Source organism: Lepidothrix coronata, unplaced genomic scaffold (assembly GCF_001604755.1).
Source record: "Lepidothrix coronata isolate B3197 unplaced genomic scaffold, Lepidothrix_coronata-1.0 Scaffold19, whole genome shotgun sequence".
Classification (NCBI taxonomy): Eukaryota; Metazoa; Chordata; class Aves; order Passeriformes; family Pipridae; genus Lepidothrix; species Lepidothrix coronata.
Window position 1 is genome coordinate 3,228,359 of NW_016690199.1, and position 15,563 is coordinate 3,243,921.

At 45.1% G+C, this 15,563-nt stretch overlaps 1 protein-coding gene across 5 annotated transcripts in view; it reads right to left on the reverse strand.

The window, feature by feature from the left end:
- Positions 1–15,563, reverse strand: part of CEP170B (centrosomal protein 170B) — a 58,588-nt gene that overhangs the window by 18,315 nt on the left and 24,710 nt on the right. For 3 of the 5 annotated variants that reach the window (XM_017807591.1, XM_017807589.1, XM_017807588.1), the window contains exons 7-13: positions 11,424–11,525; positions 9,891–10,367; positions 7,614–7,676; positions 5,993–6,747; positions 3,804–3,992; positions 3,499–3,607; positions 304–2,076 (exon numbers count right to left, since the gene is read on the reverse strand). In XM_017807591.1, coding sequence (XP_017663080.1) covers positions 304–2,076; positions 3,499–3,607; positions 3,804–3,992; positions 5,993–6,747; positions 7,614–7,676; positions 9,891–10,367; positions 11,424–11,525 — 3,468 coding nt within the window. The remainder of the gene's footprint in view (positions 1–303; positions 2,077–3,498; positions 3,608–3,803; positions 3,993–5,992; positions 6,748–7,613; positions 7,677–9,890; positions 10,368–11,423; positions 11,526–15,563) is intronic. The other 2 variants (XM_017807592.1, XM_017807590.1) reach the window with 1 other exon arrangement.

Consider the following 15,563-nt stretch of genomic DNA (forward strand, 5'->3'; position numbering starts at 1 on the left):
AATGGCCAACATGCCACGGTCAAATGGCAACTGGTTGTTCAAGAAACAAAGTCAGGAAAAAAAAGTAGCTGTTTGCAATATTCTCACAGACACCACCACAGTATCATCTCACTGGGTATGAGAGATGCTCTGCTGTCTCCAAACCCACAGGAAATCTGCATTAATGAGCAGCATGGATGTTGAGACTTTTGTACTCACCAATGCAGCTCCTGTACTACTGAGATACCAATCCTTGGCAACCATGTGCAGCCTGTAAGTCAGAAAGAGGGGAATACGGGAGAAACGTAAAGCAAGAGCACTTACTGGATGAGGAGGAATACTTGACACTGCTTGAACGGGTCCTGCTGAAAGGCTGCTTGGCAGAGGCAGCAGCTGCTGTTTTCCTCGCAGCAGCTCTGACCTCCGAAACGCCCGTCTTCCGATAGGAATCCGCACTGCGGCCTGAAAACCCCGGCCTCGACTGTGCTGTCTCGGAGTCACTGGGCACTGTAAATGAACCTGCCCGTTTCCTTGGCATGGCGAGGATGTCCAGCCGGGAGAGCTTCTTTGTCTCCGTGGGCTGCTTGGGGCCCTGAGCAGCGGCGTCAGGGTTGGAGGCCGTTTTCTCAGCATCGACACATTCGTTGTCCGAAGCATCTCCCAGCCGCGCACGGCGTAGCTTGGAGGCCCGTGTGGGCCGTGGGGTGGATAAACTGTTGGAGCGGGTGAGAACCTGCTGGATTTTCTGCACATTGGAGGTCGTTTTGCTCTGGTCCTCCTTGGTGGCCTGAGTGTAAGGTTTCCTTCTGGGAACCGGCCGGGTTACTGAGTGCTCTTGGTCAGACACGACCGCGTCAGGGACTGACAAGTAGGGTGAGCTCGAACCTCGCTCATCATCCGTGAAGTCAAGAGACCCTCGAGTCCCAGCGCTCCGCTTCATCTGGAAGCGTTTGGCAGCCTCTGCACGGTTTGATGCCTCTGGTGCTTGCGTTTTCCGCTTCTCCGTCAGCCTGTCCCGAGCGCTGGGCTGCCCACTCTGGTCCTGGATGGAAGGTGTGGAGGAAGATTTCTCCTTTTGCAAGCTTGCAACCGCTTTGCGTTTTGGGGCACTCGTCGGGACATTCTTGCCGCTCACCAAGCTGACTGTGCTGGCAGTGTCTACATCTGAGTCCCCTGACAGGGAGTCCTCCAGCTGACCAGCAGTTTCTGAGGGCTCCAGCTGTTGGCTTTGACTAAGCAATTTGGCTTCCAATGCTGCCAAGGCAGTTTCAGTGTCCTTAAGAAGAAGATGAGTCTCATGACTAAAGTCCATACGACTTGACCGAACAGCCTCTAAATCTTTAAGCAGAGGGTGACTTGAAATATGTGGGAGTTTATTTTGAGGAACACCACTGCTTGATTTATCTTTGGTAAAACTTTCCTGTCTAACAAAAGATGCTGTTTCCTTTCCTGACGCGTTTTCTTGATCTTGAGGAAGACTCTGATGAAGGGAAATAACAACTTTTCCAGCCGCATTTATATAAGCGCTAACATCTTTGACCGGTGGCTTTCCACCAACTGGTGTGCCAGCACACTTGAAGGAAAACTCCTGATCCTTAACATCTTTGTCTGCTTGAGCATGGGACATGCTCAGAGAGAGCTTGGAGGGAACTCCCACATCATTGCTGTCATCGCCAATGTAGAATGAAGTAGAAACTGGCTCACTCACAGCTCTCACATGTGAGATCCGTGAGGCTCCTGGCTGCCGGCTCTCTGATCTATTGTCTTCCCCCATCTGCTCTGGCATTTTATTGTTCTCTTTATATTTCTTGCCTTTTTCCATGCTGAAGCCATCGTCAGATCTGCTGGCATCACTGAGGCTATCCGGATCCAAGTCTTCTTGGATGAAGAGGCGACTGCTGGGATCTCCATAGGCTTCCGTGCAGTGGTCCTTCACGATGGTTCTCTTGGTAACCTCAGAATAGGAATCCTGACAAACCAAGACCGTGGGTGTGGGGCTGTCTGATTTATCGCTGGGTGGGAGTTGGGGAAGAAGGCGCCTTGTTCTCGAGGGCACAGAGTTTTCTGGTTCCCCGGGTTTTGGGGCTACACCGCTTTCTGAAGAGGATTAAGTGGACAACAATCAACTATTGTACAACTATGCCACTTATTTACTTACTTATTTAGTCCACAAAAGCAGTCCCAAGATGCACTTAGAACTAAGCTTTTATGTAGTATGAACATCAACAGGGTCTGGTTGCTCCTTGCTCCCTCAGGCCTATCAATACAGACAATATATCTAATTCCTTTGCTGAATCACACTGCTCAATACTACTCCTCTCTCAAGGTTGGATTTCAGATTCATTCTCCCATAATATACCTCTCAGTACAAGCACATACTTTAGAGGCTAACTGCATAGCTGGCACCTATCTGCCATCAATCAGGCCACGGGAACGAGTTGAAAAGCCATCAGACATCAGTGATCCAGTGTTTTAAGCACCATTCTAGACAATATCGCCCATTTGACTAAATAGGTGGTGTTTTTTCACACTACGAGTTCTCCTACAATCATACCCCACAGCAAATTCCCAGGAGAAAGACCCTGTAACATTTAAGAGGCTCTGAATTAGAGCTCACTGCCCCAGTGTGGGTGGGTTTATCTGCAAGGACACACTTCATAGAAAGAGCACTCCTATTTCTCTCATGCCGCTGGCCAGGACTCCATATCTGACACCACCTTTAAATACCAGGATAACTGGTTATTTGGCTATGGTAATATTTCAAGGACTCCAGGAGTCAGGTTCTCACACGGTGTGAAAACAGTAGCAATGACCCCTGAAACAACAGTTTCTTCTAATCTTTATTGGATCTATCTATAGGTGTTGATGTCAAGAAGGTTAATGACAGTACTTCTAAACAAAAAAAGTTGAAAACATTTACAAAACCCAACAAAGTGTTTTTCTCCTTTCCTCACACACCAAGAAGACCAACAGGGTCTGTCAGCTGTCTTCCCAGTTATGATGGAAGTCTGATCTCCTCCCACTCCCCTTCTCCCCTTCATACATACTTTTCTGTGCTGATCTCCATGCTTCAAAGCTGCCACTCAACAGCAAATCCCAGAACAGCCTAAATTTTCAACACAGCCAGACACAGGAGAAACACACCAAAAAAAAGCACAAGCCAGCAACTAACTCCAAGGAAACCTGCAAAGGGTTTTCATCTGGGATCATAAGCCAATCTAAAGAATCACAACTTGGGGCTAGTTAACACCCAAAGCCTCTCTCCTTCCCAGGTGCCCTTCAGTCATGTCAAAGCTAACATTTAAGAACCTCTTGGATGACTCCAGAATGCAAACCAGAGGCTCCTTCTGTCTTCAATCCACTGGGAACAATTCACTCTGTCCCTCCCATCCCCAACTGCACTACCTAAAATAAAAAATAAGTCACAGCCAGATGCACAGAAGCCCTTAATTTCTGCTTTTTGTATCATCCTGGCCTAGATTCAGCTTCCTTCAAACAGCAATGCTGAATGAGACTTACCTGCACTTCCATCACCCTGCCCAGAGACAGATCCAGGCTCAGAGTAACTGTCTGCAAGGCTCGCCCACCTGGACACCCACTTCTGACTCCCTTGAGATGCTGCAGACATCTATAACAAGGTGGGGAAGACAATGTCAGAAAGAGGGTTTGTAAACAAAATCCTAGCCACAAAAACCTCTCCTCTCATACACATATCAGTCGGTCTGCTCAAAATGGGAAATCAAGCTACACGTCACATTTACATCCAGACAGAAAACCCATCTACACCTCCACCATCCCAGCAAATCCACCTGGACTGCCCGTACCTGCGCTTCAGCCTGGGACCCACTCACAGCTTTTGAGGAAAATGCCTGGAGCAGGGGTGACTTCTGACTAGTGCCATTTTCACTGATTAGATGCTGATGAGAACCGGAGTCGTCTTTTTCACCTTTAATTATTGGTCTAAAGGCTGAAGAGATTCTGGAAAATTCAGGTGACTCAAGAACGCCAAAAACCTGAAAAGGTGTTTGCATGGGAAAGATTAAACCCAAGAAAACAGAAAAATATTGCCCCAAAATCCAAATCCATGAAGCATTAGTCATATACAAACTATGATCTCAAAGGGCCGAAAACACTTGCCAATGCTTCCATACCAACTAAGTAAATCATTGTCTTCCGTACTCCACAGCAGCAGCTTTAAATATACTTATTCACAGAATTCCATTCACGCCCACCTTTCCTCTCTCCTTCAGTATTTAGGTGCGTTGCCTTTAACAGTAGCAACTTTCACTGAAAAGGAGTCCTCTTTCATCCCTGAGAAATTTGGGATAAGTGTCAGGAAAGCTATTTACCAGCTCATTTGTGGAGAATTAGAAAGAAAAAAATAGGAAAGCTCCAACCCCAGGGTCTTTCATAGACTGTAGCAGTGAGTGGGCTGAGCAAAGCAGCCTTGCACTGCCACATGAGGACCTGGGAATACTCTGAGATGAGTGAGCGCTTGAGCTACTTGGATAGATTCCCTTTGGAGATAAGCGGGCCTTCCTAAGGGGGTGAACAAGACCTATGCCTTAGCAGGGCTTGTTTCTTTTCCCTGACTACAAGAAGTTCAGAGGAAGATACAACCATGGAGGTGCCTTGGCTGGGCAAAGACTGCCATAAAGGTCTCCACTCTCCCCTCTGTTAAAAAGTGTGCGGGCAATGGTGGGGGGATAAAAAGCACCTCAGAACCTAAGCAAGTCTAGAACTCATACTTTCCATCTTCCTGACAGAAACTCTGACGTGCAGCTGTCAACTGCACCAAGTCCGCGGCACAGACCAGAAGTGTGTGGCACAGGACAAGAATTTGGCCAGTTTGCCTGCCCAAGTCACATGGCTGCCAAGACTACTCCCCAGAAATATTTGTATTTTTGTGGCATTTTCTCGACCAGAACAATTAGTCATCTAATGTCAGGACAAGGACCTTGCTGTGGCTTTAAATACCCTGCCCTGAGAGCTTCCGATCACATTTCAAACAAGATGTAAGGAATAAATGGAATAAACAAAAGCTAGATCCAGGCTCACAAAACACTGTATACAAAGCTCTAAAACCAGGTTCAATTAAGGCTTGCTTTAAACCTCACCATTCTCCTGACTACACTTCACTAAATCTTCATAGCAACTTGCCAGTTTTGTTTTCATAATAGACCGCAGATGAAAGTTAAACCTGAAAATCAGCCAAACTTTGGTTTGCCCTGCGGTTGCTTAGTTGGGTGGGTTGTTTTTAAGCTTCTCCCTCATCTCTGAGGTTTTGTTTTTAGGCTATCACTCACTCTGAAAAATCCAAACATGTATAGATCCATCTAGGATTGCCTCTGCCCTAGATCACACCCTTTTCTATCTCATCTAGCTGCCACTTGCCCTGCCAGCAAGCATGGCCTTTCTAACCAGGCACAGCCAAGTACAGAAACACCTATCACTAAGGTTTATGAAGGATGGAAGAGTACCAGCCCTTGGCATTTCCTTTGGCCTACCACAGGATGCTCCCATCTTCCTAACAGTGGGCAGGAGGTGATGAAACATCAAGGCAGAGGCTTGGGAGCAGTCCTAGAGAGCAGAGCTGCTCCCAGCCAAAGCTGTCAGCAGGATCAGCCTGATCTTTATTCAGGTGTTGCCTTTCCTCTAAACAGATGGCAAGCCCACTCTTTCACTTTTGCATCCAAATCCCATTTTGGAAGCAAAGGCAGTTCTTTGCTGTGGGTTTATCTTGCCTTCTTTTACTCTATGGATTTTTTTCATTTGTCTGTAATTCTGTTGTTTTGATGGGATTTTTTTAAAGACCAGCCTCACAGTTTGTTGGGGCCTATCCTTAACACAGGTTACTCAGGATGATTTTCTACCCATTTCTAACCAGAACCACCTGCTGCACCCAATTACATCCCTTCATGGCAAGAGCTAATTTACGTCCCCAGCACAAGGCCTGGAAGCCCAAGCCTTCAACCCTCAGCATACTGGTCAAGCACAAAAAGGCAGCATTTACCTGATCTATCATTTTCCGTGCTTCCTCCACCTCTTTATCCTGCGACTCCGTCTCAATGGTGTATGTGCCTGTTTCGCTTATACTGTCTTCCTCATCATTCCTCCTGCCCTGGGCAGACTTCACCTCCAGAGGTGGGGCAGAGGCAGACTCTGGTTCCGATGATACAACCACACGTGGAGCCACTGGCATGGGCAGAGGGGCTGGTTTCTCAGCACTTGGCTTCCCAGATTGAGCAGTCTCACGCAAGTACTCAGCCATGAAATCCTGAGCCATTTTAGACTTCCTTCCAACGCTCCCATAAGTTTTGGCTGATGCTCTGGAAGCAGAGGATGACGAAGAGTTGATCCGATCCTCAGTCTTCTCCCTCTTGAAGGAGCTGGTTCTTTGAGTCCCACAGGAGTTGCTATTGGGTTTTCCCGCCTGGGCTGTGAGGTGGGATGGCGGCACTGAATTTCCCACTTTCTCCGCCGGCAACGCGTTCTTGCGCTTTTCAACCTTGGTCTTCATCCCTGGGTCGGTGTCGCTCTGGGAGGAGTGAGCGCTGTGCGTGAAGGACTGAGACCGCTTCTTCCGCGGCGTGTCCTCGAAGAACTCGATGACGAAGGCCTGCTTGTTGTGCAGCATCTCGTGGGGATCCCGCCTCATCTGGCGCTGCAGCCGGGTTTGCTCTGTCGGACGTTCGCTGCCCGCCGGTGTCTCCTTCTCCGCCTTGGGGTCTTCGGAGTCGCTCTGCGTCCCGTCCTCGTGCCTATTGCCTGGAAACAAGGCATGCAGATTTGACTTTCATGTTCTCAGTTGCTGCAGCCCTCTCATTACCTCCCAGCTGAAATTTATAATTTCAGTTAAAATAAAAGCATCCTATAGGATTAAACAACTCTGAAGACATCTGTGTGGTACAGAGATTGTATCCCAACAGAAGAAATAAAAGAGAAGGCAGCTTTCTCCTGACCCCACTTTTTACCACTCGTTGGCTATCATTTATTTATTTAAAAACAATTCAAGAAGTAATTTCAGCCACATGGGTTTCTGATTTTGTAATGCTGGTTGGTTTAGATACCTATGCTTTGTTTCTTTCTTTTTTTCAATTTAAATAAAAATGATGACATTATTTTGCCGTTCCGCCCAATTACTGTAGTCTAAGATCACTTCATTAGGTTTTCTCTACAGGATCAGTAAATAAAACCCTCAGAATGCATCCCATGAAACCAAATCCCCATGATCAAAGACCAGATCAGTGCATTATAAGCAGATACATCTCTGAGCACCCACATTACCCTCCTCTACAAGGGGAAAATAAACCAGAGGGTAACAGAAAAGTAAATTTGCAGGATTCTTTACTTTTCCTGGAGATCTAAGAATCACACCATGACACCCCCACGAGTTACACCATCCTATCACCAGCCAAGCAAAGGTTAAATCATTACTTAAGAGTTTACTAAGCTTAAACTAAGTTTATAATTATTTTCACTTATGTTAGCAACAACCATCTTCACAACCACCCCTACATATCAGTGCCTGCCTGACCCTCAGCATCTTAGCTCAGCACTGTCAGAAAGTAAGCTGAAGTAAAACAGAAACTTAAAATTAAAACAAAAAATTAAAAGTAAAACAAAAAACAAACCTTTTTTTGGAGAAGGAAACGGGTGTGAAGGCACAGAACACGATTCAGTCAACGACCAGGAACCTGTCATCGGGAGAACGGGGAAAGAGGTCTCTGCGCTCTAGACTGTAATATGTAGCAAGATATACTGGCTAAAATACCACGTGTTTGAAAGGAAAACTGCTCAAACCTACTTTGCAAGTTCTCCAGACTCATGGGTGAAGACCATTTATTACATCAAGTTAACTGTGAAAGATTAGAATTTAATGTAAGATCCATTCAACCCAGGAGTCAGTTCTGTGAAGAGTCTCCTAACACCCTCATGAAGGAAGCCAGCAAACTTTGCATTGTGCCCCGAGGGCTGATAAGCTTCACCCTTAGAAGGGAAAGTTCCTAAATTAAAGGTCTTGGCTAAGAACTCTGCTGAATGCCAAATGTTGAGGACACAAGGAAAACATCCACCACGCACACAGATGCCCCAGCAGAACACAGTGCACATCCTCTCAAGCTGCAAAGACCTGACCTCTCTAGCCTTGATACCAGGCTTTACATTCACCACATTGTTCCTGGAAGGGAACAGTTGTTACTAATTAGCCCCAATGGTGGGCACCTCTGATACTGAAGACTTAAACCTGGTAGGCAGTCAGTGGTAGCCTCCAAGATATCTTCCAAATTAGCCCTGCCAGAAGAACACGCTAGGCAGCTATCGCAGATAAATGACACCCTGTCCTCTGCCAAAGCAGAGGTGGATAAACTCCTCAGGCCACCAACACTGTATGCCTTAATCAAATGTCCAAAGGTTGATTTCTTGATATGCAAATTATGCATTAAATTAGCTCAGCTTCTCTCCATGCCTTATGGACTGTAGAGAGGCAAGTGTCATCAGTCTAGTGTTCCCATGCATCGCTCATGAAAACCCTAGGACAAGCAACAGCTGCCCAACTCTCTAGTTTTCTCCAAGAGGAAAGAGCAAAACTACTGAAGCACATTTCTATGCATATTTCTATCCCTGACAATGTCCTCCAGTAAGTCAACAGAATCCAACATGACAATAACAAAAAATCCCCAACCCAAACCCCTCTATCATACAAGTCACAGTAGACTGAAAACAAGACCCTAAATAACCAAACAGGGCACCTCAACACTGTCCCTTATTGGGAAGGACTAGAAACAAGCAATGGCAACAAAACAGTTCCATTTCCATGCCATGCCCAACCCCATGGCTGAATATGAGACCTTTCAAAAATATGTATCCGTAAAAGCAAGTTGGAGGTGTAATATGTAAAACTCTTCATATTACGATTAGTTTTTTTATAACAAGGCCCAAGCAAATATTCCTTCAAGGGAAAACAAGGTATTGCTCTCATTTAAGTAGGACCTTGAGCACAAATAGGTCTTCAATATGACTTCATCAGTTAAAGCTGCAAAACAATAGCTTTTCCAGAGGCAAGGCAGTGAAAATGCAGGAATCTGTGGTCTCCTGCTAGCTGTTCAGTGCACAGTCCAAGAGAGACACCGAAGCAAGCCTAAATCACGTAAAATATATTCGAATTTGCATGAAAATCATGAGTCCCAAAAGCTGCACTAAGAACTGGGCTCCAAACTACACTTCAGACCTTTGAAAATCCTCAAAGAGCTCCTCACAGTGACACACTTAACAGGACACAGGTCCACCAAATCCGATGTTTTTGAACAGAGAAGAATTACAGAGAAGCTTTAAGAGAAGTTTAAGAGAAGAAACCTTCTCTTATAAGCAAAACAATTTCCTTTATTTGGGATCATGTACATCTCAACTCTATCCATACTCTCTTTGTCAGGACCTCTTGTCATCCAACCAACTAGCTCTGGTCATTACAGCCATCAGGATGATCACAGTTCTGGACTACAGCTACAACGAAAAGTCATTCCATCAGCTAGGAGAAGACAAGAGAACAAAATTCACTGAAATACCAGTGTTTATCAGTCTGCCTGATCACATGGAAATTATTTATGACATTTAAAAATCAAACCAGTTTTTTTTCAACCAGTTACTGCTGAGCTGGCATTATAGATGTAAGAGCAGTCACATTAGAGTGTCCCCAGGCCAACATCACACATGACTTCAGGGCCAGGTGAAGAGCTTGCTAGCCATATTCAAAACATTAACAGTCATTAAAGTAATACTCTTCATCTTGCAAATCTGGAGCAGAGATAATAAAGTCCAGTTCTCCTTGAAAGGAGAAGGGTTCTCCTCTTTTATTATGCAGCATTTGCACGGCCAACAGAGAGCTATGTCCACATGACAAGATATTCACTCACCTTTAAGTGTCCTCACATGAACTGGCAGGTCACTCTTAGTACTGTAAACATCATCTCCTGCAGACTGACGTCTCATCAAGCTTGGGTCATTCTGGACAAGCCAGTCAGCCACTTTGCTCTCTGCCGACATCACTTCTGTGTGAGCTGGTTCCTTACTATATGGTCTTCTCTGTCTGAGCGAAAATTTAGTTACGTGGTCTTTTATCTTTATTTTACCCGGGGTACCGTCATCAAATTCAATGGTGAAAGAGGCATGACTCTGTACAACAGGGGCTACCACAGTATCAACATCCTTTGTTGGGATCTCATGGACCTGTGTTTCTGGAGATTTGGATGGCTGCTGAAATTCTTTAGTTGGAATCTCAAAATAACTCGGCTCTCTCCGGAAGGGAAACACAGATTGTTCCTGGGCATCTCTGTAAGTAGAAATATTCCCATTCAGTTCCTCTTCATGTTGGGTTATCTCTTTGGATCTCTCTGCAAAAGGAAAAAAAAGAGGCAATAAAACCTTAAATTCACAAACATTAGCTGAAATGGAATAAAGAAAAAACCACAAGTTCTGTATTTGTTAGCTTTGTACTCTGGCCTCATCATTGAAATTGGTGCTTTGTGGTCTGACCACCAGTTGTTATATTCACTTTGTTCCTTCTTCCACTGCTCCCAAAAGAGAGAGCTGAGCTTGCACACACACACAGAGTTCTATGTTTTGACAGAACCTATGTGACTGGCACCATTTTAAGGTTTCTGTATGCCTGAGCTGATATGGAAGGAAGATCCCATTTCACTCTGCTGGATTCACTTACACACGCACAGACACACACACACACACATATACACACAGACCCCCATTCAACTTCCACAGTTCAAAGGAAAAGCCTGAGTGTGCAAAGCTAATCACAGGTATGATTCTGCTGGATCAACACCTAAATCTCTAACATCACTAAGGATAAAACCATATTTTTTCAGTACTACTCAAACTTCTTGGCTAGAAGGTCACTCACTTATTTTAACCTCTTGGAAGGGCTATTAATCATAACCCCTCTCTGCTAGAGAACAGATACACGGTATGTGCACTGAAATATAACACTTATTTGTGCAGTAGAGCACTATGCTTGACAGAAACATCAGGTTTACTGCACAAGCTGAAAAAGATGCATCTTCCATACATACAGATTCACAAGAACAGGAGTGGTAAGACAAAATGGCTTCCAAGTATGATGAGATGAGAAACAGATGCAGCACTGCTAAGTAACTAGGTCACAAAAAAGCTTAGTAAGGCCTTTCTCATCCACACTGAATTATTCCACAACTGCTGTTTCTAATGTTCAAATATTTTAGGGAAAACATTTTAATTCTCCCTTATTCCAGTTTCATCAGCAGCAACCTACACATAGGAACGTGCAAATACAAGCACAAAAAAAAAAAGAGTGGTAATTAAAGCCTTGAGACAGGACAACTTCACACAGTAAACACCAAAAGTGTGCAGAAATTTTGTGTCCCCCATCTTCCCCCACCCCACATCGCCTCCATTACCTGAGTAATGTTCCTCTTGCCTTCTGTCCTCCTTGTTATTTGCATCATCCTCCCCCCACCAGGAGGGCTGCCCATAGAGAGGGGTGCGGTAAGTGTTCGTTTCTAGGAAGAAAATAAGCAAATACTTTGACACAGAAAATATCAATTTACCAGGTTCACAGAAGTCAACCACATGCCAAAAAGGGAAAAACAGCAGGGCCAGATGAGACCATGAACCTGTTATACTGCAGTTTTAACAACAGTAAATTATATATAATAATATGTTCAGGCTTTTCTCTTTTTTTGCCCTTTTTTCTTCTTTACATTCTACTGCAGGATGGTGACTTCACCTCCCTTTGTTGTCTTTCATAGCTGTGTTTCCCAAATAGTGGCTCTTCTCTCTTTCTAGCCTCATTATTCACAGGAAGTGTAAAGATTTTCGGCAGGACAGACTACAAAACACTAACCGCAAAATTGTCTGCATCTCATCAGCAATTTAGGTGAAAATCAGACTTTTCTCCGCATTTTAACTGGGAAGACTTCAGTTTTGGCCCTTTCTTGCCCCACCATGTCCTTGGGTGTTTCGAGGTTAGAGATTTTTTCCACTGTTTACCACTCCCACTCTAAGTGACACACATTCCACACAGGGAAATTCTTGAAGCATTACAAATTTAGGAAAAATGGTGAAACCATCTCCTTACACGTTCATAAAGAAGTAGAAAACTCTTGCTCTCTAAAGCTTAAAGTAAACCAAGTGGATTCCAGAGTCACTGCAGGACAGAGGTTTTTTTTCTTGGAGAGGTTTCCCCTAGAAGAGCCAGTCTTGTATAATCTTCTCTGCTCAGTGAGCACTCACTGAAACATCAGGGCTTTCCTGCAACAACTGGGACCCAAAGGAGCTGACCCACTGCTTCTCGTTTTGTACTCCACAAAATGAGACTGCATTTTGGCAGTGCCTTAGGCTGCTGCTATTTATGCAACAAATAAGAAGAATACACCCCAATTTACCTGTGGTATAGTTGTATTATGTTTTTTTAATAGTTTAAGAGAAGCAAATAAAGTAGCTTTTGTTCTTTCATCTAGAGGTGACAGAAACACCAGGACAGGTCAGGGGCTGAAGTTAAGCTCTATCTTTGTTAGCTGCTTCTGCCTCTACCCGTAACAGCCATCAGCACTGGCTTTACCAGCCACGTCTTAGCCCTGGCTCTGGCTCCAGAGCCAAAGCCGGGCTTCTACTGCCAGCTGCTGCTCGGCTTGTGGTTTTCAAACCACACTGCTCTGTGTAAAGCAGCTCTCAAACAGTCCTGCAACTTTGCATTCCCTGCTTTAATAGGGACATGGCAGAAAGCAATCATTAGCATAAGGGAAGTCAGGAGAGGAAGGGGAATTAAATAAGTCGAAGAAAAAAAAAAAGGAAGCCTAATGTTATGCTGCTGTTTCTAAAGCTACAGAGCCAGTGGCCACTACTTCAGAATATTTTTTTCTAGAATCATTCTAGAGATATATAAGTTCATACACTGACAGTCCATAGGAAAAAATTTTGCTTTACAGATGCAGCCCACAGGTCCTCTTCAAGAGATCTTCTTCGTGTTTCGAAATGAACCATGCAGCCTCCCTTCACACTGAGGATCAAAAGAGGCTGAAGGTATTACTCTCCTCTCTGCCTAGAGTGTGTGGAAGATAAACCATGTTCCTATTATGTAGGCAGCCTTTGAAAGTTCAAAGGACGAAGCATTTCTCACCATGATAAATTGGAACTGCCAAGCAGTATGTTTCATAACTTAGGATGGGTAAACCACTCATGGAAGAGGGGGGTTAAAAAAGAAAAAAACAATTCACAAGGTTGTCAATGAACAGAGGCACTTCAGTGTAAGGTTTGGCTTCTGCTAGACTGAGACCTGTCACACAGCCCAGCAGAAACCTACCACTCTCTCTCTTTATGTTATAACTTGCTCACTAGACCCCAGATCCAACCATGTAGGATCTGCTCTACCAACATCAGGCACTTCTTTTGGGCACACAATGGATTATCACCCTCTGACTTGCCATACAGATCTTAGGGTTGATGCCCTAGAGGCAAATTGGGCCAGGAGAAGGAGAACAACACTTTCACACAAATCAACTAACAACAGCCAGTTATGTCTGAGCTAATTCGTGCCTAAAGATCAATGGGGCTCAACAGTAATGGGTTCAACTACCCTATACATGAAATACAAAGACCACCTGCACTCAACTCTTGCACAAGCAGTAGTCTAGAAGTTGCCAATGATCCACTCTAAGAAAATTATGTGCCCAAAGGGGCAGAAGTGTGTTAAGAGAGCTCACACCCATGCTGCAGCACAGACATCTTCCCAGAAACTGCTGCAAGATCTGTGTCCCACCTGTGTACTGAACACAGGAGCCTTTGTCCCCCAGGAGCTTTTCTACTACAGGGAAAAGGCAGTCAGGGGAGCAAGTCAGACTTTTGGTCAGACATTTTCTCTTGATGGGGAATTTGGGGATTGCAAAGGAAAAAAAAAATTTATAAATAATAATGAGCCAGCTCCTCTCCTGTCTCAAATTTCCCTGAGCCCTAATAGGTGCTTGGAAATTCCCCGAACTTCCCCTCTGACAAAAGCTAGCACAAAGACAAAACCCCTGAGCAGCCAAGCAGCACCTAAAAAGCGTGCATCAGGTTGGCCAGAATGCACAGATCTGGATCCACCAGGGTGGGAGACATGAGAGACACTCCACTGCACTCACTGCATGGGAGAAGGCTCCTCCTGCCCCACAACACAGAGCTCATGTGGCCCCACCTGAAATGCCTGTTACAGCATCTGTGACAAAGCTGCACATTTGTGCATGTGTGGAGTTTCATTCCTTTCCTCTCCCAGCCTCCACAATAAACTGGAACTTCATTTCAAAGCTGCAAAAAGCACAGATGGAAAGCCGAGGAGTCAGCAACTTGCTATTTGGGGGCAGTTTTAATATTTTAAGAGCAATTAATGTCTCCACTGAGCATTCATATTAATTTGTATTTTGAAAAACATTATCAAGTGACACAGGCACCATCATTCTTGGCTACTGCTGAAAAGTGTGGTTTAACCCCAGCCAGCAGCCAAGCCCCACACAGCCACTCGCTCACTCTCCCACCAGCAGGACTGAGGAGAGAAATGGAAAGATAAAAGGTAGAAAATTCATGGGCTGAGATAAAGACAGTATAATAGGGAAAACAAAAGCCATGCAAGCAAAGCAAAACAGGGAATTAATTCACTGCTTCCCATGGGCAGGCAGGTGTTCAGGCATCTCCAGAAGAGCAGGGCCCTATCACACACAGCAGTGACAAACATTGTCACTCCAAATATCCCCACCTTCCTCCTTAATTCTGACACTTTATATACTGAGTATGATGTCATATGGTCTGGAATATCTCTTTGGTCAGTTTGGGTCACCTGTCCTGGCTGTGTCTCCTCCCAACCTCCCAGGCACCCCCAAATTCCTTGCCAGTGTGGCCATACAAAAAGCACAAAAGACCTTGGCTCTGCGTAAGCTCTGCTCAGCAATAACAAAAACATCTCTATATTATCAACCCTGTGCTCAGCACAAATCCAAAACATAGCCATACTAGCCACTAGGAAAAAAATTAACTCTACCCCAGCCAAAACCAGCACAAAGCTACATGAATTTGCTGCCCTGCTCATGTCAGAAGTTTCTGTCCCTTCTAATTTGCCAGTACAACAGACCTGACACACCCCCCCGCTCCAGCTCTAACACAACAATATTGTAGAAAAAGGGGAGGGGGTTAAAAAAGAAGCATGATAGGAACACAGCTAAAACAGACGGCTGTGACAGAAGTGGGCCAGGGAGCAGCTACACATGCAGTTGTGCCAGGGGGCTTTGCTCTTCACCAGCTGGGATGCATTTTGGGTAGCAACCTCAACCTGGACCTGCAGCATGTCTGCCTGCGTCCTGACACATGCAAACCACCCTGAAGCCACTACCTGTCTGCTGTGTTTTAGTGTAAGATGGATGCTCTTGCAAGAGCAGAGGGACTCAGGCCTTGCTCGGGCGAAGCAAGGAGCACCAATGAAAACAAACTGCTCAGTCACTTTAATGATATGAGACTCCCTCCAATTGATGGCAGCTCGTTACCACCTCTCTCCACTCCGTGCCAGGCTGCCC